The 27,554-nt window shown below is 38.2% G+C and overlaps 1 protein-coding gene across 3 annotated transcripts in view; it reads left to right on the forward strand.

Moving 5' to 3' along the window:
* Window positions 1-27,554, forward strand: part of LOC149141551 (putative GTP-binding protein OBGC2) — a 396,755-nt gene that overhangs the window by 212,196 nt on the left and 157,005 nt on the right. For all 3 annotated transcript variants that reach the window (XM_089449015.1, XM_089449017.1, XM_089449016.1), the window contains exon 5: window positions 15,734-15,811. In XM_089449015.1, the coding sequence (XP_089305141.1) occupies window positions 15,734-15,811 (78 nt within the window). The remainder of the gene's footprint in view (window positions 1-15,733; window positions 15,812-27,554) is intronic.

The following is a 27,554-nucleotide window of genomic DNA, read 5'->3' on the forward strand; positions in this document are numbered from 1 at the left end:
CTAAAGAGAACATCGCACCCTTTATCTTGAAGGATAGATACAGAAATCGGGTTCATACCCAAGCTTGGCACATGCAACATGTCATGAATCAGAATTGGCTTTCCATTCTCTCTCTGAAATAGAATAGTCCCTCTTGCAACTGGGTTGCACTTGGACTTGTTCCCCATTTAGATCTGAAATTTGATGTCCTCCTCCTTATAGCTGGAGAAGTACTCTCTAACTCATGTCATGTGGAATGACGCCCCATTGTCTACATACCATACTCCCTGTGAGGTTGAGCTACATAGGCAAGCTATTAGTGCGAATTCCTGATCCATCCTGCTGGAGAGCTCATCTGCACTCGCTGAAGCTACTACCTTCTTCTTGCCCTTCTTGTTCTTTTTCCTTTGTGGGAAATTGCTGACATAGTGGCCGATTTCATGACAACCATAACACTTGACCTTGGAAAGGTCCTTCTTCTTCTCACCTTTTGGATTCAGTCCCTTGTGTGAAAATTGGATTACCCGAATCACCACTGCAACAACTGATTAAGCTCCTTCTATTTGTTAATTATTGAACAAATTATTTACTGTTTCCTATAGTAAACACCGAAACTAATACACTACAATCTTCACCAATTAAATTATAAGCGGAAACAAGAAATTGAGCAAGAAAGAAATACATAGCACATTACACCATTGTTTTTGGACAAAAGTCCCTGGAAAAACCCAATGCGGGAAAACTGGTGCAACCGCTGAGGGTTGTATTATTAAGCAGTAGTAATTCTGAGTACAATTCGTTGGATGCCCAACTGCCTATCTGATACAAAGAGAAATTGGGCAAAACAAATAGTGAGATGATCTCACCCTGTCATTAGAAGAATCGACTCTGATCTCGCTAGAAATGAGCCTCTGCGTCCCTTCCGTGTCAGCTTCTGCGCATAACTGCGTCAACCCCACACAGTCTCTGCGTCACCTCTATTGGGACTGTGTTGTCCCTCCTGATCCTTTGCTGGCTGGAAAATTCAGCTCTCAGCCTCCCGGTCTCACACCCCGGCTCTCGGCTTCTGAAACTCGATTTTCTTAGTAGGAATTCGATCTCCCTCTTAGGCTCTGCGCTGCCACAATGTATCTTTATGTGGCCTAGTGTCAGCCTCTCTGGACGTTGTTCTGCCCTCTCTGCCTTGTACTCTCTGGCTTAGGAAAAACTTCTCTCCGGATACTATCCCTGCCCCTCACTACAAAAGATCACTTCAAATTCCTCTTCCGGCAACTGCTGTGCTTCAGAAATTCGACCTTCTAATCTCCTCTGGTGTGTCTTCCAAATGCCCATCAAGCCTCCTCTTATAATCCTTTTGTTGACAACCAACGACATAGATTAGATCCTAATCAATGGCTCACAGATTAGATCCTAATCAATGGCTCAGATCATTTTGGCTTGATCCTTGTGTTCTTCTAGAAGCTTCACCCATAGTTAGATTAATACCCTTTAATTATTTTAATTTCCTAAGTTTAGACCTACGCACCCATTAAAAATAATTAATTATTTTAATAAAACTGATTCCTGGTGGAATTTCCCAAAATGATTTCTGGGTATTGTGGAATACATGTGTCCAAGCCTCCTTGCAAATTTTGAGACTTAGAGCACATCCGATGCTACCAGAAATCAACACCTTGCTGAACCCCTTCTTCGCTTTTCATTTTCTGACTAGGGCCACATTCTCGTATTGTTCCTCTCTCTTTTGAGTCCAACTATTACTGCCATTGAGAAGACAGAGCCTCAACTCACCCTGGGTGAAATCGCTCCATAATCGATCCCAACCCAACAACTGGTCTCGTCCATTGATCACTTAGACTCTTAAAGCCACTCAAGGCTATATGCACTGTCTCGTCATCAGCTTGTTTGTCCCCCACTACAGCTAACTCGTCCTTTACCAATCTAAGTCTGGTTAGGTAATTGGTAATGTCTTATCCCTTTTGCATCTTCCTATTCCTCAACTTTTCAATGAGAAGTAGCTTATTGTTAGTGGTCACATCTTGGAACAATTTCAAAATAGTGTCCCACATCTTTTTTGCTATATCCAACTCAATGATATGTGGAACAATATGGTCCTTGACTCCATTAAGGATTATCCTCTGTGTTTTGGCATCTTCCTTCTGGTATGTTGAAAGCTATGTTGGATCAGTTGGAACAACTATCGCACTAGTCACATACTCCTTGAGACCATTCTCTTCGAACAACAGAGAAATTTTGGCTTTCTAGATGCCAAAATTTGAGGCTCCATCCAATTTGTCCTGATCTCTCAAACCAACTGAGTCCATTTTCAAACCCTTGGAAAATAAGCGAAACCCAAATAAACTAAAGAATATAAACTGGGTTCAAAACCCTTGGACTTTCTCTTCCTGTGCATGCGCAAAACCTTCTTTTGCCCTCAGATCTACTCTGATACAATGTGAAATTTTTAATATTGTTGTAGTTAACAAGTTATTATTCTCCTATTAATTGATTATTTGTCTTTTGCAGTTTCTTTGCGGAAATACTTAATAAAGCACTACTGCAACTTCACGGAAAATAAATAAACCACAGGAACTGAAAAAATATCGCACACACACAAATAATGAACACCAATATTTTTGGACAAATGTGTTTGGAGAAACCCCAGTCTGGGGAAAACTAATTTTGTAGATGAGTAGTTTTATTACTCTTCAGCAAAATTCTGTGATTGAAAATTACAACTATTTGCCGTAAATTAGCAAACCTCCGAAAATTTATTTCTTGCACTTCTGCAAGTTGATTTGTGTTAAAATTGGCAACTAGGGCCAAACTCCATGTGGGTGTTCTTATTCATGGCAGTTGATATTTTTCTTGGATTCCTCTCATCGAGAGGTGTAGGATTGATCTAAAGATCATCCGATTTCGACATGTATTCATGGATATATGAATTTATTTGTGTGATGTGACAATTCGTCAAGGTCGGCCAGCAACCAAATTACCCCCACTTGTCCTCCACGTTTTATTATAAATAGAGGTGGCCTTCAAGTCACTTTGACACACATTCGCATTCTTGTGATCTCTCTCTTCATTCTGTTTTGGGTTTTGATGAAGGAGAGATCTAGAGGGAGTGCCCTAGGCTCTACGTTGCCCTAGTAAAGAAGCCCTAACACACTTAATAAAGAAGCCTTAACGCAGTCTTGTAGGAGTCTTACAAGCAACCATGAAAGGGTCTAATACACTGGCCTAATGATGCCCTAAATCTAATACGCAGTCATGAAGGTTAACACTGTCATGGAAGGATGCCCTGGACTCTAACACATCATGGAAGAAGCCCTAATGCAGTCAGGGAAGAAGGCTTCCATAACACAACAAGGAAGTGACCTAAACGCTAGTCTAATGCCGCTGTTCTGGAGTGCCCTAGATGCAGTAATGGGAAGATAGAATCACAGTGAAACGCTGTCCTAGGTGAAGACATCCAAACGCAGAGAAAGGAGGGTCATGTTATGCCCTAGCCACAGAGAATAGAGGGGCTGATGTAACCCTATAGATGCTGTTGAATGACTGTATAAAGAAGGTCTAATCTGCTATGGAAGACAAGCCCTAAACAATGGTCTATATGCAGCAAAAGGAGACCTGACTACGCAACTAGGAGATGTCATAATCCACAGTCAAATGAGGGTTCTATGCAACAAAAAGAAGGATCCTCATATGCTGGGAAGAGGAGGCCTTAACCAGCCCTAAACACAGTCAAAGACGGGTCTATATAAGCTGCCCTAGCCATAGTCCTCAAGGGCTATCAAGGAGCCCTAACGCATGCTTCTAATATTCTATTTGATGAGGCCCTAATCCGCAGTTATGATGAAGTCCTATTCATAGCAAAGGAGAGCTGATCAACAATGAACCTATACATTGAAATAAGGACCCTAAATGCAGCTTGAATTAGTGTAGAAGACAACATTATATCAATATTATGTCTAGGCATGAATTATGGGTTCATGAGACCTGTTGGAAGAATCTATTGCTACAACCAGCTGCTATGCTAGGCTGCAAGCCATAGCAAGCAGCTAAGGTTGTTCCATGGCAGTATTGCAGTATGCGTTGAGTATAGGTGGCAACATGGATTAGGAGGGACTCTCCTAGGTGGTCTGCAGCCCTTGAAGGGCTTAGTTATCTAACAAAATGGTTAGATGCAGCATGATGATTGGATGCATCATGATGATTGGATGCAGCGTGGTTGGATGCAACATGATGATTGGATGCAGCATGATGTTTGGATGCAACATGATTGGATGCAGCATCGTTGGATGCAACATGGTGATGGAATCACCTTGGAGAATCAGTTGAAGAAGTATGCCTTGACCTGAGTTCAGATCTGCGGTCCTTGTCATCAGATCTACAACCTCATTATGTCATCTTCATGGTGAAGATCTCTGCTCTTATTTTGACAAGTCAAAGTGTTGACTTCAGATGTATATGTACTATCTCTTTCTTTGCTGAACTATTGAAGAATATAAGAATAATTGATCAAGGGTTCCCCACATTGGGGTTTGTACTTGGCTGGCGCCACATCTTGTGTCCTCTTGTGTTGGCTTGTTTTTTGATGTTTATGTTTATGTTCTATTTACACTTTACTATCACGCTGATGTGATTGCTAATTTGAATATTGTCATTTGGATAATATGGAAAAATTGAAGTAAATTGCGCTAAGTATAGAGCATACCTAAAATTAACAATTTGACTTCCTGGAGACAACTCGGCCCTCCTGATTGAATTCAGCCTCCCTCTAGCTCACTAAATCGAACTACACATGCGGCCTTGGCAACTCGACCCTCTTTGGCAAACTCGCATTGGTGGAAAATAATCTCGGCTTCCACTGGTATTCAACTTCTTGTGGCAAACTCGGCTTCTCTTGTGCAAATTGTACTAATTCTATCTTAGGGCTATATTGTTCTTTGTTTTGATAATTGCATTACATCATTTACGCATGGAATTCTGCCCACAACATTAAAACATTATTACTTCATATGCAATTATGTAGAAAGAACAATATCAACAACAATGTAGCAAAAATAAAAAGAACATAAGAAGAAAAGCATTCACACATAGAGACACTAGGATTGGTGGGAGATCGGGACAAAACCCCACAAGGGGGAAAACCCAGAACTCAATTCTTCTTCTTCTATTAGATGCCATTAATTGACTAATTGAATACAATATCATGAGCCATAATCCTTCACATCAAGCTACCTAAGGTCTAAACAGATCTTGTTCACAACTTCGATTGCAAACAAGATTCAAACGTTAATACTGATAATAAATTTAGTGTCAACATGGAATAGGGTTACTACCACATCTCTGTCAGAGTTTCTCTTTAGGGTTATTGGAGGAACGGGCGCTGCAAATACGCATCAGATGGAGCCATGCCAAATCTAGACCAACGAAGTCTCTGCATATATCATAACTACTATATGATGGATACTACTATGAATGACAAAATACAACATACCAATACATATATCCTGCCATCATACCAATACAGTATGCCTTGTACTACAACATATGTCTTTGATGTCAGGCATAGTAAACATATATAATAGTGCAGAGGATACATACAAATAACGCTAAGGAACTAAGTCGTTTTGAAGCCAACCATATCACAAAGGTGACGAGTATATGTAGTAGAGATACCATGATGCCAACCATATCACAAAGTCTGGTGCCTTATACAAATAGTCGAAGTCATTCATACAATGAGAGATGCGATGCCTGTGGTGCCTTATATAACAATGAGTGTGATACCATATCTACATATGTTGTTGGAGCTTGTAACATACTGTAGAAGTGTCGAGACTATGAATAAAGAAGATTGTTGTGTTGAGACTGACATGAAATGATGCCAGAACCATAATAAATAATACGCAGAATAAAGTGTATATGTCTCATTGTAATGTAGTTAGCCAACCTAAAATGAGGCGGGCCATACCATAAAATATATGTCCATATTATAAACTATGCATGCCATACCATAATGTAAACAACCATATTATGATGTGTCGGCCATACTTTAATGAGAAGCGAAACCAATACTATAAGAGAGACTATAGCATAACACAAAGGACCAAGATCTATGTCACGCGAAGATTGCCAGGACTACGCCCTCCGAAAAGTGTTGGGACTCTGCATATTGGGACTATGTGAGTTAGAATTATATGAACCATCGAAAACCATAGAGAATAGTGTCATCCGATAATGCTAGGGCAATTTGAGCCATTTGAAGGTAGCATACCTGATGAGCCATACGAAGATCAGAAGAATTCGCACCATCAAAATCTCAAAGATATTAACCATGAAAATAACTAGACCATGTGTGCCAATAGCCATCCGAAAACCACAGAGATATAAGTCATCTGATAAACTCATAATGTATATGCCATGCGAAGTCTTCGAATACATACACCGTATTATATCGAATGAGGTCTCACCGATCTCTATTTATATCAATCTAAACTCTTGCATTTTTATTGAGGCCGACATTGTAATATAGAGGGAGAATCAAATTTCAAATACAAATTTTTACCCAAATTATTTAATAATTCTTCCTTTGGCATGATAGGCTTCATTTATGGCTTGGGGTTTCCGTAGGGGAAATTTATCCAAACGCTACCCAATTTTAACACTCCCTCTCAGCTAGGAAGAAATTTCCATCTACATCATAAGTTCCCTCTTATCTCTGCTCTTCTTCCTCTCGGAACAATCCCATCTTAGATGTCATGTCACAATATAAGAAGGTAGGCAGCTGCATCATCGTTATATCACATCTCGTCACATAGAAGAAGAATAATCAATAATCAATGGTAGGGGAGATCAATCAGCAAACCCTACAAGACTTCAAGTCAAATCTCATGACCTGCAACTCAGCTATATAAACAAAATATCCATCTCATCCCGTCCTTTGATCATGCACTGAACAATCTCGATTTAAAGAAGAAGAAGAATAATCATCATATGGGAATCCATTGCAACCCACATCATCATCATAGGGAAGCATCCAACTTCTGTCTTATATCCAATAATCAATACAGTCATCTGGAGTAGAATCATCATCATCATCATCATCACGTCACATCTTGTCCCGACTCATTTATGTCCATCTCCAGTTGTTGAACAATCTCGAATCTAAAGAAGATGAATCTGACATTGTAGGGGAGCCCAACTCAACCCACAACAACATTGGAAAGCTTAGCTCAATCCAGAACAACATTAGGGAGCCCTGCTCAACCTGGAACCACATTTGGGAGTCTAGCTCAACCCAGAACATCGTCATCGGGGGGCCAATGCTTCCACCCAAAATCCAATGACAATGAAGAAGGTCCTATGGGACACTCTCACCTCATGTCCACAACAATGGGGAAGGTCCTATGTGACACTCTCACCCCGAGTCATCTCACATACGGGAGCATTTGGCTACCACCCTATATCGAGCAATATGCGAGATACCACTTATCAAGCAAGGATCACAACCATCTTATTGCCTGCTGATCTTCCCAACAATGACCCTTATGAGTCATGTGGTAGAACAACTGCATCATAATTCGAGCTTGGGTGAGATACCTGATTTACCAAAGGTAAGGATCACACACCCCAAGCCTCCTCAATGCGTTGGCCAGATGGGAAGGGACAATCCCAACAAGTCCTACTTGCGGGTATGATGCCAACTGGGGTATACTCTATTAGACCAAGATAGGGGGAGATACTTGACTTGTCAAAACAGACAAGGATTATGCACACCCTATGGGTGACAATAGGGGAGATACACGACCCACTGCAAGAGTTGGGATCACACTCACCTATTATCCAGAGTTCCCTCAACGCTAGGAGCTCTTCGACTCAATTCCTCACCCTGGGAGCTGAAACAGGTTGGGGAGAGCTAGCTTAGTGTCCTTGATCAGCCCGATCCCTTGCCCAAGGGGGTCACATTCATTAATTCATGCTACTCTCTAAAGATAAAAAACATATCAAAGTGCTTGTATATGGTATCAGTTCAAACAACTTACTAAAGAGCTTAGTCGTACTGCCTCATACATTACCAAGAACAACAATTCTCTGTTTCCCTGTTCATATAGGATATGAAACGTTAGAGCAAATATATAACATAAAGAAAGGAATACCATATTCATCTTTTCTCTCTCTCATGCAGGGATGCAACAATCACAAGCTTAAAGTTGTCTCATATAGCAATATTTTCTCAATTCATGAAGATATCTCTGTTCCAACTAATGTATGATTAGACTGTCTAAATCAAAGTGCATACAAGGACCTATCAAATCCAATAACAATAATCCATGAATTACATAAAATGCTTCTATACGTGAGGTGGATCCTGGTGCTGCATGGGATAAACTAGTCCTGTCAGCAAAGAACTGTTAGCTCATAAAAATTAATAGGCAAAAACATATCTTTAAAAATATCAGATGTTCATTAAAATAATACTTGTTTCATTATGCAATCATGGAACTTCCAATCATCCACTGTAAATAATCAAATGTACTGAGATCTCATCAAGGGTCTCTCCCTCTAAATGGGAAGCCTCTTCAATCGTCATTACTCACGACATCAACCTATCTCTCATATTATTGTCATGCATCAACAAAAATGTTAGATCACAGATTTCAACTATATTAGATTCTCATACATATATACATCATGGTCATGACAAGTCATCATCAACTGCTTTATTGTCACATATGAACATGTGATTAAACATCCATCAAAGGTTAATTCACTTCATCACTTCTTTATCACAAATATTTCATCAAAGTCCTAACATCATCAAGTCAAGGTATCCATTTGTCACATTGTCAAATTTGTTAGGACATCATAGCTTATCACGACCTTATCAAGATCAACAAGAAGATAGTTAGTAAATCAATTTTACAACCACATTAATGCTAGCAAGGTTACCATACTCATTGACAACAATATCAAGTTACCACATATCAAGTCAATGTTTCTAGCCTGCTTTATAGAATCAGAAAATCCATCATGATCACATGACAGGTATTGTTTAACTTATTCAAATGTGAGATACTTGCCAAATACCAAGGAAATTTAAGTCATATTAACTGTTATTATAACGTACACCAATATATTACATGTACCACAGATCATACTTTCGTATGTGCTCAAGGAGATATTTTGTCATACCTCGGGGCTTAACTTGCCATCCAACATTGCAGATAAACTGAAACAATATACTATACATACCTCGTAATATTTAAATACCTTTATCAACTTGTAGCATTCAGATAACATAGATGCTTTGTTGTATGTAGTAGTAGAGCTTGCATATCGCTCTCACTTCCTTTTTCTTGTACCAACTTTTATCCTGTTACTACACCAGCTAGCATCCAAATGATCCTTAAGAAGGATCAACTAATCACATATTCAAGTACTCAAATCTTTAAAATACTCAAGTACTCAAATCTTTATGCAGGAAGGATAAATAACAATAAACAACAATAAATCTAAATAAGAGCAGTGTCATAACCTAAATCTAGAAGGTACTTATCTTTAATGAGGATTGGAGGAAGTGATCAACTCCCTCTTGATTCGACTTTCAAGAGTCACTATAGTCCATTATCTGCATATCGATGTTGCTTTTAGCAAAATCCTTAAATCCATAGAACATCAACCATATATCTATCATCAAGAGAGGATACGCCTCAACTTGGCATCATCAATCGACTTTATCAGTAGTTAGGCTCAAACATATTATCTTCAACTCATCTAGGGTTACACTGAATCTGACACAGGTACTAGAGCAACTTCTCATTGGTCAAGTTAGGGTTTCAAACCTTCAAGTCTTCATCATATCCAGGTCCTTCTTACAAACATGCTTCACGGGCTTCTTCCAAACCCTAACCACCAAACCCTAATTTCCCTTGATAGAATAAGATTGCCTAGGGTTTCCTTCAAACCCTAGCATTCTTTTAGGTCTCTGCCATCTTCACTTGCTACCATCAATGATGTCTTCACAGGGGTGATATCCATGAATTTTCTTCAGCCTAGCTCTGAAACCATGTTAATTTTCTCTTAGGGCTATATTGTTCTTTGCTTTTGTGAAGCCCAGATTTGGGAAAAGTAACTAAGTTTAACAAATTCGATGCTCAGAGTCTAGACAATGATATTTAAAGCAAAATTTATCAATTTAGTACACAAATACGTACCTGAATTCCACGTTTGTAGTCGATCCCGAGTTGTGTAGCTTCAGTTGTGCCCCCGTGACCAAAATGACTAAATCCTCCCTGCCAAACTGGGCACAACCTTGATACCCAATTCTAGAATACTTCACAATTGAAGCACTCTGGCCCCTGTGCCCAAAACCCCAAGAACAATCAAGACTCAGTATTCACTCTCTATTTGTGACTCTCTCCACCATTCCTCCTGCATCCGTGAAACTAGAAATTCTGCATCCCCTTCATGCCCCCCTCATTCTCTTTTATATTCCTTCGATGTCCATCGCCTCCAACTTGATCACCGCCTTCCGTCCTCTGATGTTGGTCTCTCCGCTTGTTTAGAGACAGTGGAATTTTATTAAATGGAGTGTTTGGGTATAATCTTTTAATTATCCGTTTGGGTATAGTCATTTATTTATCTAATTTATAATTTATCATTATCTTGTTTTGATTTAAATTACTTTACTTATGTGTTAATTAAATCACTTTAATTAAAAGTTAATAAATTACTTTATTTACTTTAGTTAGGTTAAATTATAAATTAATTACATTTAATTTATAATCCATTGCATTATATATATACAATGGTGGCATACCGATCAAATACCCTACTTGATATATTCATTATATTCTCGTGAGTTATGAATTTACTTCAATAATCATTTTATTACCTTAAACTTATAGACATTTTCCAATGTTAGCCAGTATGTGTACTAGTGCAGTACATGCGATACATGCATATGTAGCTATCATATGCATGTCTCGTAGGCATGCTAATATTTCTATGCTCCCTATAACTCGAGGTGGGTCATTACAACTTTGATAATTGCATTACATCATTTACACATAGAATTCACCCCAAAACGTTATAACATTATTAGTTCATTTGCAATTTTGTAGAAAGAACAATATCGACAAGAATGCAATGAAAATAAAAAGGAACATAAGAAGAAAAACATTCACACATAATGTCATGTCCCTTCTCAAACACATTAGTAACAGGGTGCTGCTACACAATTTTGCACATTTTTGACTAAGGAAGAGGGCCCCACACTTTCGACTTATGGACTTAAGGGCCAAATCGACTTTATTTCGCTGCTAGTGGAATGTGGAGGCCACCCACATAGGAGTTCGAATTAGCCATTTGATATGCTTGGAGGGAAAATCAAATGGGTGGATGGAGGGGCCCACATGAGGCTAAGGGGGCCTAAGGAGTTATAAAGAGAGATCAACTCTCATTTTGTTTTCATCTTGAACATTTGCAAGCAAACACTCTTTTGTACGCTGTGCTACTTAGCGAGTCTATCGACTGTTCAACCACGAATCTCTCATGCGGGAGATTCAACCTCTTCTTCGGGGAACCATCTGTGCCCGCCCTAAGGAGGCCGTTCCATAGGAGTTTCAAGGAGTTTAACAAAGTCACACACTTCAGCCAACAACGTAGAGAGGGAACTGCGTATTTCATGGGCAGCGAGAAACACACAGGAGAATTTGGAGGCTAGCAAGGAGGTTCATTGCTTGCTGGGAGTTCTGGGAGCCGAGGAAGCTGCTTGTTGATGACATTTTTGCTGCAGTTTGTAGCCAATTAGACCAGTGCATCAGTTATATTAATTTTTGGGCATAGGGATTGCGCAGAGGCCTGTAGTAGCAATTTCGTGAGGCTTGGGAGAGTAGTTAACCTTGTCCAAGAGCCATTCGGGAGCAAGGAGTTGGATAGTACAGGTGAAACCAACATTTCAGAGGTGTTTTCAGAGGGATTTGCAAGCTGTTTCCTGCAAGTTGAATTTGGTAGCAGAAGTTGGGGAGAGGTTCCAAGGAGGCCGAAAATCCAAAGTCAAAACCAACGAAATTCCCTTTTGGGTTTTTTTCTGGGTTTTGTCCAAAGAGTCCATGGCTAAGAGGATATAATTTTCTGGGTAGTTTTTGGGCACATTCCAGCCAATGTGGAAAAAGTCGAAGTCGGGATTAATTCGGCAAGGGTCCAAAAGTTGAAAAACTCGGCAAAGTCGGGAGTTTTTCGAAAAAGTCGGCAAAAAGTCGGGGTCGATTTTTTCAAAGCTTTCGCGTTTTGGGGGATTTTATCGGGCACTGATTCCAGCAGGTCGAAGTTCAGTAGGGCAGTAGTTTACTGGGGCAGCGCAATGCAAAATGGTGTAGCAGGTGGGCAATCTTTAGCTCACCTATTTTCCCACCTGGGGTTGGTCTTGCTTGTTCATTAGGACAAGCCCAGTTGCACCATTCCATTTCATATTGTATCTAGCCCTCTGATTTTAATAATATCGCTCAGCAATTCCTCAGTGGTAGCATTTTCATGGATGTCTAATGTGTGTTTTTATTTTTGTATGCTGTTGTGCTATTTATTTGCTTACTATCACTCACATTCCTACTTAGGAACATTACACATAGAGACACTAGGATTGGTCGGAGACCAGGGCAAAACCCCCACAAGGTGGAAAACCCGGAATTGAATTCTTCTTCTTCTATTAGATGTCATCAATTGATGAACCTGAATACAATATCATGAGACGTAATCCTTCACATCACGCTGCCTAAGGTCTAAACAAATCTTGTTCACAACTTCGATTGTGAACAAGATTCAAATGTTGATATTCATAATAAAGTTAATGTCAACATGGAATAAGGTTACTACCACATCTCTATATCAGAGTGTCCCTTTAAGGTTGCTAATGGCAAGGGCTTTGCAAATACACATCAGATGGAGCAATGCCAATACTAGACCAACAAAGTCTTTGCATATATCACAACTATTGTATGATGGATACTACTATGGATGACATACTACAACATACCAATACATATATCCTGCCATCATACCAATACAGACTGCCTTGTACTACAACATGTCTTCGATGCTAGGCAACGGAAACATATATAATATTGCAAATGATCCATACAGGTAACGCTGAGGAGCTAAGTAGTTTTGAAGCCAACCATATCGCAAAGGTGACAAGTATATGTAGTAGAGATATCATGATGCCAACGATATCGTAGAGTGTGGTGCCTCATCCAAATATTCGAAGCCATTCATACAATGAGAGATGCAATGCCTGCGGTGCCTTATACAATGATGAGTGCGATACCATATCTACATATGTTGTTGGAGCTTGTAACATACCATACCGGTGCCGAGACTATAAATCGAGAATGTTGCTGTGTTGATATTGACATGAAATGATGTTGGAACCATAATAAATAATACACAGAATAAAGTGTATATGTCTCATTGTAATGTAGCGAGTCACCCTGAAATGAGGCAGGCCATACCATAAAATATATGTCCATATTATAAACTGTGCAGGCCATACCGTTATGTAAACGACCATATTATAATGTGTCAGCCATATTGTAATGAGAAGCAAAACCAACATTGTAAGAGAGACTATAGCATAAAACAAAATACCAAGACCTATGTCACGCGAAGATTGCTAGGACTATGCCTTTCGAAAAGTGCCAGGATTATGCTATCAAGGCTATGCGAGCCAGAATTATATGAACCATCGAGAGCCATATAGCAAAGCATCATTCGAGAATGCTCGAGCAATTTGAGCCATTTGAAGGTAGCAGACCTTATGAGCCATGCGAAGGTCTTCGAATGCATACACCATATTATATCGAATGAGGTCTCACTGATCCCTATTTATATCAATCGAAACTCTTGCATTTTTATTGAGGCTGACATTAGAATATGGAGGGATACTCAAATTTCAAATTCAAGTTTTTACCCAAATTATTTAATAATTCTTCCTTTGGCATGATAGGGTTCATATGTGGCTTGGGTTTTCCTTAGGGGAAATTTGTCTCGATGCTGCCCAATTTTAAGGAATTGTTCACTCCAGCAAATATCTCTTTGATCCAGCGACTCGACCTCTCTAAAGCAACTCACACCATTGGGAAACTCAACCCATTTGTAGATAAAGTTGACCTGAAATCACTGTGAAGAATTTGCTCCAACAATCCTGTCTTCAATCACTGCCGATCTCGATCTGCAGGTGCACTCACGCTATCATTGTGCCCTTGCTATCACTGTAAATCTGTCTCTGATCTCTTTTTTTTGTGTTTGCCAAGTGCCTATTGATTTCCTCTTATAATCTCTCATTGAGCAATCAACGACCATGATCTAATCTCAATCGATGGCTAAGATCATCTTGACCCCATCAAATGACTTTTCTAGAAGTCACTAGAGGAAAATCGATTTACCTCAATTAATCTCGATTAATTAAGCCATTTCCCTAATTTAGGAAAATTAATAAACCGGCTAATTAATTCTAATTAAGGTAATTTTTCTTAGAAATGTATTATGGGTATTGGAGAAAATTAATCCACTGTGTTCCTTAGCCTCATAGACACAATCTGAGCCTAGAACACTTGTTCGAGGTACATAAACTAACATATACTTGGTTGTATGCACTTGTAATCCATTCTTGATAGGTACAATTTTCAGACATTGTAGTTTATCTACACTTATAGTCTCCTTTGATAAATTTCTGATGTTTGGAATAGTAAGGAAAGGGTCAATTAAGCTTGTACTTTATATCCATCTTGCTCATTTTTTCCTCAATAAGACAACCTCCGATTGAGCCTCAGTTTGACTCTATTTGCCCAGTAAAAAGACACTAGTTTTTGGTCCATTCAAATTTCATCCACTCTCTGTGCTACACATAAAACTATTTTGTTGGAATTTAGTCTTCACTTTAGGAATTGAGTACTTGGAATTCATGGTTTAGAATTCCAGCAATCCTATTATAGGGAAGTTCCCTTTGTGCTAGAGGAGAGTTGGCCTAAAGTGCGAAGAAGGTTGGTGAGGTGACATTGATCTCCCTTTTTAGTTGCCTGTAGCTAGCAGGACTCTTTTGGACTTTAGCTAAGTGCTAGTTTGCGAGGTAAGAAATATCATATGCTTTTAATGCTTTGCATCTTTCCCTTCTATGCAGCATGGAATAATTTTTGTAGTTTGCTGAATAATAGGCTAAGGCTCTTATGGCACTTCTATTGCACCTTTCAATTTGTTTTTCTATATGGTAGAATCCTTTAGCACAATTGTTACAATCTCCATATATGTATTATTATTGTGTATAAAATTTATGGAACAATGGAGGGTTGGTAGATTACGTTTGCTTGGTAACCTTAGGGCTGATCCCTTGATTTATACATTAGATCGCATATACACAATTATTATTAGAATATGAAATCAGGTTCAGGTTCAGATTATGCTATTCTATTCAAAGCTAGGAGATTCATTACAATAGAGCATTCAGTTTGTGTCCCTGTGGCAGCTGGCTCCTATAGCTTTTGCTTTTGTAGGTCGAGTGGTAGGCTTGTTTATATGAATTTACTTGTTAGTTCCTCCCTTAAATAAGATATGTTTGTTGCAACTGAGTTCATGTTTTAGATATTGTGATATATATGATATGTGAATGCTGCACAGTGCACATATATCATTGCTAAATTTTAATTCTTTACTTATAACTTCAAAAGATTCTAACAAAACACGTCATTTATTGCAGGTTATGGTATTTGGACAACCAGGTGAGGAAGTAACATTGGAGCTAATATTGCGAATTGTAGCAGATGTTGGCCTTGTGGTATGTTTTTAACTTTTTTGTATGCCTGGATTTAGTTATTATCTACCTTTTAAAATAATTTTTATATTAGCTTAACACCATAAAGTTTGAGGTGAATCCCTTCCAATAAAGATTAGATAGAGAATTGCTTTGCACAACATATTTTCCATGATTAGGAGCATATCGCTAAATTCCACCCCTTTCTAGATGCTTGTTGACCTTAGATCCTAGAGAGCATCTGTGCATAGCCTTTGACTACATTCATCTACGTAGCAGGCAGCCTTTCTCTAGAACACTATTATGTACCTGAAAATAACATAGGCATAGGCAAGGAAACTATAATATAATATAAAAACATAATATAAATGATATAAATAATATAGAAATAAATATAAAATGGAAAAATTGAAATGACATACCTTTTCCAGTGAAAAGGCACAAAGGTCCTCTCCAATTGTATTTATATACAATGGCACAATGGGCAATCATCATTCTTATATTTTTTTCAACATCCATTGTTATATATATATGTGTGTGTGTGTGTGTGTGTGTATTTTTACCAAATTAAAAGTTATAAGCTTCTGCTCGATTGGTAATAGAGCCATGTGACCCAGTCGTCACTGTGGTATGACCCAGTTGTAGTTCTAGTCAGTGTGGAAAAAGTCCCGATAAAATCGGGATTTAAAACGCGATTTTTTCAAGAAAAGGATTAAATCGGCGATTTTTTGCCGACTAAGAAACTCGGGATTAAATCGAAAAAGTGGATTAAATCGGGACTTTTTATCGTGGTAGTTTCTTTAATGATTTTTTTTTCTTTGAAAAAATCATCGGGATTTTATTGAAAAAGTCCCAGACTTTTTGCCGACTTTTTCGAAAAACTCCCGACTTTGCCGAGTTTTTCAACTTTTGGACCCTTGCCGAATTAATCCCGACTTCGACTTTTTCCACATTGGTTCTAGTACCCCTGGTATGACCTAGCCATAAAAGCGGTCATACGACCCAGCTGTCATTGCTGCCACCATACACATTCATAAAGCGGGAGATTCTGTACACTATGCCACCACCTATCATTTGCACACATTTAGAACTGTATGGACATTACAACAACAATAATCATTCATAAAGCAACAGTTTACACTATATGGCAACTACAACAGCATTTAGTCATTTGAGCACCAACAGTTACTCTATATAGTAAGGAAATTATTAATCTGTACAATATAATTTAAGACAGTCAACATTGATTGAAGAATTTCTTCACCCAAAACTTGAAAAATGGGGTAAAAGAGTAGATGTAATTTCTAGATTGGAGAAACTAGAATATGACAAGCTGTACACTTTAGAGCATGATGAACTAAAGAATGACTTTCAATTGAAGCATGACCAACTAGAAAAGAATTACTCATAACCATAGTAAGCTGCTACAAGAACATTCAGCAAATGAAAAATCAAAGATCTAGTTAATAAAAATCATGATGAACTTAAGGATCTCATAACACATCTTTCAGCTGAGGTTGGTTCTCTAGGTACTGTGATCCCACAATCAAGTTCTTCAAACACATCTAATGCACTACTAAGTTCTTTGAGTGTGACTATCCCAAAGTTAAACATGCCCCCTAGCAGCTTAACAATCACCAATAATTTATAAATTTCCACCCCATATGAATCAAACAATTTTTATGCACCCAGTGAGAGAAAAACTAGAATTATTAAAGTTTGAGGGAAATGACATACAAGGCATGGCATGGTATGACAAGATAGAAGAATATTTTGAAATCTATGATATTGATAATGACGATAAAAAATGAAGTACGCTTCCATGCAACTAGAAGGTGACATGTACAATTGGTACATGTGGTGGAAAAGATCATATTTTTTGATTAGCTGGAATATAACTGTTCCAACCAATCTTGCGAAAATCGCGATTGGGATTAAATTGGCGAGGGGAAAAAATCGGGAAAAAATTGGCAAATACAAAAATATTCATTTTTTTTTCAATTTTTTTAATATCTAAAGCATCTACAACATAAAATAAATACATTGACACATAAATATGATAAAAAAACTAATATATAAGATGTGTAATATCATTTCTAGTGCTGCATCACACATAACAGTGAATCATGTCCTGAATAGTAAGTTCTGACTCCCGAGTCCCAAATTAGTCTCAAAATATCAACAAAAAATATAATAATGTATCTCATATCATGAGTCATAATGTCATATACAATGAAATGAACCAAATAACTAATACAACTGATTTCCTCTATCCCTCTTGCGATAAAATGCAATAGCTTTCCCTCTAGATGTAGAAGCCAGTGGAGTTGGCAGTGGACTCTGTTGTGCTCTAGACGCTGAAGAACTAGGAGCTACAGGAGGTAGACCATGTCCTCTACTGGTGAGAAGGGTAGCTTGGGTAGGTGGTGTTACCTCTTCCTCCTGTTGTTCCTCCTCCTCCGCCCCCTCTACCCCTTCCACTACCTCCTACTCTAACCAATCATCGACAAACTCCATGAGAGGCCTTTTGGCCTCAACCCTCCATGCAATAGTGGTGTCAATCCCATCCAATGAGATGGCATCCATATCAGGGGTCCTCTCAAGTTGCTTGACCCACAATCGAAGATTGTAGTAGACGTGAACCATGTCATTAAGTCGCTGGGTCTCCAACCTATACAAAGGTCATAAAATAATAATTAAAAAAAATATAATTTAATGAATTCAAAAAATTAATTGAAAATTTTCAATATTTTAAGTTTTAAGTTTAATCTGTTGCACTTCTTGGTGTGTATTTTTTCAAATACACTCCAGTTGTGCTTGCATCTTGAGGAGCTACATGTTTGGTTGAAGATTCGAATGGCAAGCTTTCGTAGAGGGGGTACTCTAACACCATAACTTCTCCATCATGCATCTACAACAAAATTACAAATAAGATAAACATAAGAAAAAAATGAAATTTGAAAGACGAAGCAAAGTATGAAGTTATGAACTTGAAGAGGCAATGAAATTTGAAACAAACTAAAAAGTACCTGACATTTTAGTCTTCCTATCAACAGCAACCATTTCAAATCTAAATGTGCCATCTGCCATCCTGTATATCTCCATTTCTTTGGAGATTTCTGCACATTCTGTTGGAGATGGCACCATCCTCTGAACACAGGTGAAGAATCCATCCATGAACTCAACATCAAATAAGAACCCACAGGGGTAAGAAAATGCGAGGTTCAGGTAGATCCCTGTAGCATGAATGGGGTGATGGTGTGTGTTGTTCCATTGTTCATCAATCACTTCCCAGAGGAGGAGTTGTTTCTGAAACCCCCCATCTCCTTTATCATCATAATAGGTCTAAATGGATTCTTTGGCCCTGTCCATGGCCTCATACAAGTAGCCCATTGCAGGCTTGTCACCATCAACTAATCGAAGAATCTTTACCAAAGGTTCAATAATGCTGCACATCTCCTGCACTCCGCCTAGAAGCTTTGTTGGTACGAAACTAATCTGCATATGGCCTCGTCCTCCAGTTTGCGGCTAAATGCCCAAGCACACCACTCATCTGAAAGAAACATTCTCTTCACACCATACATAGAATTCAAGAGGGATTGAAGAGATATGAAACTGGTGGCAAACTGTGTAATGGCGGGGCACACCAATTCCTTGTTGTTGGTGAATTTTCTCATCAAATGAAGCACAAATGCATGATTATATATAAATTTTGTAATGCTTTTTAATGAGTCAACAATATTTTTGACAAAATGAATTTTTCCTATGTCCTACAACATCAAAGCAATGCAATGTATAGCATAAGGTGTCCAAAATAAAGTAGGATGCCTCTTCGTAAACATCTTGCCAGCAACAACATAATTTGCAGTATTATCTGTTATGACTTGGACAACATGTTCTGGACCCACCTCCAAAATAAATACATCCAAGAAATCACATAATAATTTTGCATCTTTGATATGTGTAGATGCATCAAGAAATTTCATAAACATTGTCTCCTTGGTACAATTAACCAATAAGTTTATAAGGCTTCTCCCCTTTTGATCGGTCCAACCATTTGACATCACAGTGCATCTTGTTTGTGCCCATGATGCCTTAAACTCCTCCAATCTTTTGGTGCAATCAACCTTTTCATCTTGAAGAATGCGGCCTCTAAAGTCATTATAAGAAGGGACTTTATACCCTAGGCCAACAATTGCAATAACAACAACAGCAGGCTAGAAAAATGGATTATTCATTGCAATGCTGAAAGGAATATCACTACAAAGAAGAAACTTGCCCAACAACTTGTCAATTTCTTTTTTCTCCTTTTTTTTAAGCATTGAAGAGATAGATGGTTGTGAACCAGCCGTGGTTCTAGGAACAAAATATGATGAGGTAGCTACAGGGTTGGTTGTAGATATTGATGCTTAAGTAGAACCAATGCCACTCTCATATTTACCTCTTAACACTTTATTCCCTGCTAGTTGATTCCTTAGATCTGACTTGGACTATTTGGTTTACTCTATTTCTTCAAATGATCTGAGGGCTCCTCAGATGGTTTCCGGATTTGTATTGGTGCAAGGCCCTACCTCATGTCCAGGGATTTGTGCAAGGTGATACTTCAATCTGTACACCCCCCGTCATATGATGCCCACACAACTTGCAAGACAAGTTTGCTCTGTCAAACCCTCCATCAGGTTCACCAAATTCCCACAGAGGGTCCAATTTCCTTGGCATGTTTATAACTTGGTTGAATTGTTGAGTTTTAATGTAAGATGAAGTTTGAAGTTGAACCTAGGGCACAAGAAGAATTGGAAGTTAAAAAAATAGAAAAAAATTACATACAACACATTGAATTTTTGACCAAAAAAAAACCTCAACTCAATACAACAATAATAGAAAAAATGTACATTCAAACCCAAACAAAAATGATGCAAAAAAATATAGCACAAGAAGAAATTAAACTAATAAATCTAACAATCAAGTTCTTGCATTTTTGACCAAAATGAACCCTCTCCACTCTATACAACAAAAATGAAAAAAAAAACACAATCAAACCCACTCAAAAATCATTGATAATCAATGGGTTATAGAAACCCAAGCAAAAAGAAGAAAAAAACCAAAAACAAATGGCCAAATTTGGTGCTCATACCTGGAAACTACGCTTTGCCGAAGAAATTTGGTCCAAACTCGAATTTGTCTTGCTTGGGATGCTAAAATCTTTTGTTTTTATCCTCCTCTGCCCTTGTACTCACCTTCCTCTCCTCCTCAGCTTTCAAACAAGCCCGCTGTTTGCAAAAAATGACAAATAAAAACCGAAATTTTGCTTTAAAAATGCGTAGTTTCGTACCTCTGCGATTTTTTGCATCGAATCGTGATTTGTTCACCTTTTTTTGAAAAAAAAAATCGCCGAAAAAATCGACGATTAAATCGAGAGTGTGAAAAAATCGCGATTTTCACAACACTGGTTCCAACCCCTTTCACTACATGTTTGGAATCAACTCCAAACTCTAGATGCAATTCTGAATCCCACTCAGTCAAACTGTCAAATAGCCCATGTGCCCCTGTCATATGCCGTGTGGCTCCACTATCTAGCAGCCATGCACCCACTAGTAATGTGCCTGAGTTAAGGTAGGATATAAGTGAGAACTTGGTTTCAAACTTCCTAGCAAACTCCTAAGCTTCTGCCAACATAGCTGTTTTTGACTGCATTTCCCTTTCCCCCTTTTTTACTCTCTGGGCTATTGGAAATCGAGAGGTTTTCAATCTTATCATTAGATTTCCATTACATGATTAATTCCTTGTGAAATTGTTAGCATTTTATTATTATGTTTTCTTTCTTCATCAAGCAATTATCATAAAACATAAAGATCACAGAAGACAATAGAACACAAGATATAGGCTCCAAGCTAGGGAAAAACCCCTCCAAGGGGAAACCCGGAAAATCTCTTCTTATAGAATCAGATCAAATGAGATGTCCAAGATCCATTACCATAGAAATTTCCACCTCTAGATGCCAAGTTAGACCTTCCTTTCTTCCAACAGATTTATCAGCAAGAGACTAGCAACAAGAGGCAAACTAAAACAGATCTTCCATAAACCCTAACTCCAAGAAAAAAATCCATTCGCCCAGACTTTGTCCTAGACTTCTTCTCTACCCTTCTCTGCGATATTTTAGAACATAAATCCAACCAAGTGTGTGTTCAAATGAGCTCCATCTTCCCTCTATTTATATAGTTTAGAAGGGGTGCACTAGACATGTCCATTGGGGCAAGGCTGACTTGTCATGTAGACCGACTTAGCATCTAAAGGGATATCTATTCCAAAAATTGCATTTTTTTATTTTTTTTATTTTTCTTTTACAATAGGTCCAAAATAAGACTTTGACCCTTTTGTTCAAAACCTAGAAGCACGAAGAACATGCTTATCTAGAATAATAATAATAATTTTTCTTTTCCTTTTTACATAAAATACATAATGATACATATTATGAAAACCAAAACTAGTTACATTCTCCAACACTCCCTCTTAACTAGGGAGGTATTCATAATTGTACACCTGGTACATGGATATTCTCAAACTGAATATTCTCATAAGAAGAGTCGGATTAGTAAGTCATCTGTAAGCATCAACATTATGACCAACACTATCATTGAGGCTTAACTTCACAAGCTTAACTTCATTCAACTCAACTTCATTCGAGAGCATTATGCTGGGAGATTTTACGTGAGATACTGCACTACCTCTGAGGCACATACCCCATCTGGATTTTCACTAGGCATGTCCTTTTAGGACTATTCTTATTTTGTATTTTTAACCCTCAATCCTCGAAGAATATCGGTCCTCTTCGACCACTCTTATCTTGGATTCCTGTCCTATCCTCAAGGAGTGTCAGTACCTATCCTTTCCTGAATGGTCTATCCTCAAGGAAACCACAGATGCTTCATCCAATCCTCCACCATTATCCCTCCATGGCCTTCACTTAGACTTACGACTGTTAGTCCTACTCAAGTGCATGACACATGAAGAAGAGAATACACATGTGATGTTCATCATCACTCCCTCTCAACTAGAGAGTAGATTCCCATTCCCTCCTGATTAGGGAATACTTCCTTGCTCCTATTTAAGGAGACTCCTTTACTCCCTCTCTAATATAGAGGATATTTCTGACTTCCTTTTAATTGGGAAGTCTTAATCACAAGCTCTCAATCTTGCTCCCATAAGAATATCAACTAACAGTTCTTCATGGAGATAACTGCATGCATTAGAGGAAGTTTCAACCTAAAAGTGGCCTCCTAAGAAAAAATAATAAAATAACAGTTAAAATAATAAAATAAGAGTTATGAATTTTGGAGGGAAGAGAAGAAAACTACTTTTTTAATTGTATTTTTGGTTTATTTCCTTATAGTTTTACTCAAGTTTCAAGTATAGACACTCGTTGGATGCGGAATTAAATTTCACATCGAACAGGTACCCATCATGCATAGTATTGAGAAGACCTACATTGACAAAGTATGAAGATACATTAAAAAACGTGTTGAACATGCTTTTTTAATGTATATTCAATTTTTATCAATGTGGTTCTTCTCAAAAGTATGCATGATGAGTACCCATTGGATGCAGAATTTAATTCTGCATCCAACGAGTGTCTACACTTGAAATTTGATTAAATTTGTAAAGAGATAAGCCAAAAATACAATTACAAAAAGTAATTTTTTTCTTTTCCTTCCAAAATATTTACATGTACCTCTTTTTAAATTTTAAAGATTTTGATTGGTTTACATATTATGATATGGAAATTACGTGAAAATTTCAGGGGCACTTTTAGGCTAAAATTTCCTATAATGGTTACTTCTTTCCTTGGTATCTCTTTCTTCAATCTAGTGACAGGCTTCAGGCCATCAACATTGCATATCACTTTCCTTTCTTTATCATCAATGAAGGTATTATATTGAGCCTTATCAAACTTCAAGCCAATCATAGCTCCCTCTGAAAGTAATCTTCATTGTACGAGATTGAACTTCAAGTTATCTCTTCACACTGCTTCGTTTCAGTCCCAAGATGATGATGCAAACATCTTGACTACATGATTGCCACAACCGTATATTCAATCCATACAATTGAACTTGCCTCAACTGTCATCATGTATTCCTGCAATATCTTTCTAGATAGCAAAACAACATATTAACCAAATAAGCAATAACAAAAATATTAACACCACTTACCTCATTATGATGGCCTTCTCATCAAAGCATCAATTTTCTTGAGTTCCTCGTGTTGTAAAATGTAACTAGGTTCGGTCCTCATAATGACTTGTAATTATGATCTTTGTAAATGATGAAAAGAAGAGAATAAAATTTGTAATGCCTTGCTTCATGGGTTTTATGAGCAAGAGGTTTATTTTATATGGCTCCCATTGAGAGCCTTAGGATTTGTCAAAGAATTAATGTCATGTATGAAGAGCTCTTCTTGAGCATGTGTAAAACGTATATGAATCAATTAAAGTGTCTAGAAGCCCTCCAAACGCAAGCACAATCCTTCTCTCTTGAAGTCAACCTCCAAACGAAGTAAAAATCACGTCGGCTTACCTAATTAAAGACGCATCTATATGATCCTCAAGTCAGCTCATCATGTTGATTTTTGGTAGCATCGGATGTGCTCTAGCCATGAAAATTGGTGGAGAGGCTAAAGCACATGAGATCTCCAAAACCTAAAAATCGTTTGGAGAAATTCTATCTGGATGAGGAGATATTAAAATAATTAATATTTTTAATAGGGTCCTAAGTATAAACTTAGGAAAATTAAAATATTAATGTGCATTAATATAATTTTGGGTTAGAAGGTTCCAAGAGACGAAGATCAAGCCAAATCTAATCTTAGCTGTTGATAAGGGACTTAATCTCGGCCGTTGAATTGTCAACAGGAAAAGTATAAGAGGAGGCTTGAGGGTTAGTTAGAGATACACCAAATTGATTAGTCAGTTTGATTTTCTGGAGCAGGATTTGCTGAGGGAATCGAGCTAGTGATCTGTTGCAGTGAGGGGCAGTTTGAAAGAAGGCCGAGAATACATAGTAGAGAGGCAGAGATAGTGCCAGAGAGTCAACGCGAATCTTGGGAAGGCTGACGTAGAGGTAGTGGGGACTGACGCAGAGGCCGTAGAGGCCAGCGTGGGTGACCAGAGGGCCAGAGAGCTAACACAAAGAGCCAAGTGGCTGACGCTGAGGGCCAGAGCGCTGACGCTGAGGGCCAGAGCGCTGACGCAAAGAGCCAAGTGGCTGACGCAGAGGCAACAGTAGCTGCGCAGAAGCTAGCAGAGATGACGCATGGCCAAGAGGCAGTGCTAGCGATTTTCATGGGGTAGACTGGAGCTAAGAGGGTGACGCAGTCGCTGGAGAGTGATGTAGAACAGTGAAGAAGCTTGGAGCGGCTTTCACTATCCAGCTAGGGAGCCGCCGTAGTCGCTGTGGGATCGATCATCCGGTGACTGATTAGCCGAAATATTTGTCTTCGAGGAGAGGTACTTATGCCAAGGAAATTCTCTGAAGGCTGAGCCATTTCTAGCACCCTAGTTGTATTAAGAAAACTGCATAATAATAAAATCCTCATCGCTGCTGCACTGGTTTTCCCACATTGGGTTTTTTCGGGGACGTTTGTCCAACCGGTGTCCCTTGTGATTGTCTCAGTTATTTTAGTCGCTGATCTGTATATGTGTTGAGGTTGCATTTGTGTTTATTTCGGTATTTATATTTATAAATAACTTGTTAATGGAAAGAACAAGTAGGAGATAATAAACGAGATAATGCAGTAGGGATTTCTGATGTGCTAGATTCAGTAATTTCAACACATCATTTAGGACGAACTACTATATATACAAGGCTAAGGTCTTCACATTTTGGACACAGAATTTTCGCATATGTCTCTAATTTCAGATGGATAGTGGAAGAGGTTAGTTTAGATGTCACTGTAACTTTGAATAGACAATAGTAGTCATAATTTCAGATGTAGACACAGGAACAATAAGGGACTGTGGAGTTTTGTCTAGGACTAAACTCAGTCAACAAAAGTTCAGATTCATTTCTGAATTCGGATGGATAAATACAGTGATAAGGTCGGATAATCTATAGTGGTAAGTTTGGAGAAGAAGCGTGATAAGGGTACAAGATGCTGTCTCACAGTCAAGGAGTTCGGATGGCTTGCAGTGACAAGTTTGGAGGACAAGTATTTCGATATGGGAACTCGGATTACAGTGACAAGTATTTCGGTGCTGCTACAGTGGTCACATTTTGGTGACACTACATTGATATGTCTCAGTATGTATCTACAGTTCGTTGAAGGTCGAAGAAGAAGAGGAGTCAAGAAGAAGAAAAGAGCAGAAGACAGAGAACTAGTGTCTTGGTCTTGGAGTGGCTAATAGGTCCATGGTATTGGTCTTGGTTTTTGTCAATTGGAATCTCTATAAGAAGAATTTGTGCGGGTTTTCCTCTCAAAGAGTGAGAGGTTTTGGCCTTGGCTGATAGTCTACATTCTGTGTCTTTTGTCTATTTATGTTCATGCATTGGTTACTATTTGATGAAGAAGAACACTAATAATCTAAGAAGAAGAAGATCCTAATCTAAAGAAGTAAAAAGCAATCGTAAGAAGACACTACTAGAAGAGAAATCACATAATGCTAATGCCCTAGATTTCTCAACACTTCGAGATCAATATTCTTTCACATGATCCATCTACACATTAATCCTTCTTTATGCATTAATTTTAATTAGAGTGCCCATGGATCAAACTTAATTACCAAGTTACAATATCTTCCTAGGAGTTGTTATTGTTAACTCCCTTGCTTTCTTTTTACGTTGATCAATATCTTATGTAATCTCTGCTTCCATACAACCATCTGGCCATCTATTTTAAATGAGCCTTATTCTTATGCTTGTCGAAGATAGAGTTCTTTCCTAGGAGTGGAATGACTGCAACTTGACCATTTGCATTCCTTCATCCTTCAAAAGTATTGTTTCCATACTAAATGGAATATGTCATAATGCTTCTTTCAAGAACCTCCTAAATAATGGTTCTTATAGGATCTTGATGATCCATCTTTGCAAAATGACTACCTCTAACATTATGTTAGAAAATGTTTGGATGAACAATTATATGCAATGAGGCCCCAATCTTCTTAATTTTGAGGGGTAGATGATTTTGTCCAAAGCAACTTCATAATGTAGACTTTAATTTTACTATTACAATGCCATGCTTCATCTTCATATCATCGATGAGAACTCATCATGTTCATTAGAGTCCTTACAGTTCACTCTCTCCATCATGCTCATCATTTTCAAGAAGGCATTAACAAGCACAAGAACTGGTTTTTGCTTAGCCATCCTTTTCATCTTGCTTCCTTCATTATGTACCTGCAATATTCACCAACAAGTACAACCAAGCAAAATATACAAAGACAAGAGCATGATGTCAATTCTGTCAATCTAGGGTTTTTGTGGTATCTCAGAGGGTGTACTCCTAGGGTTCTTAAATACAAACCCTAAATTCCTTAATCTTACCCTTGATTATATTTTTACTTTTAGCGGAAACATCGGCCCGAGGGTTTTGATATCAAACGCTAGATTTTGTCCAATTCCACCCTTGCTAGGGTTTAGAATATATCCTAGATTATCTACAAACCCTAGATGATTTTATTTCAATTGCAAGGGTTTCTATAGAGGGAATAACCAAAAATAGGGTTAGGGTTTTTCATTTCTTCTAGGTTTTTCTAATCCAAATCCCATTTAGGGTATAC

Source organism: Pinus tabuliformis, chromosome X (genome assembly GCF_031772625.1).
Source record: "Pinus tabuliformis cultivar Carrire ecotype Pingquan chromosome X, CPIR1, whole genome shotgun sequence".
Lineage (NCBI taxonomy): Eukaryota > Viridiplantae > Streptophyta > Pinopsida > Pinales > Pinaceae > Pinus > Pinus tabuliformis.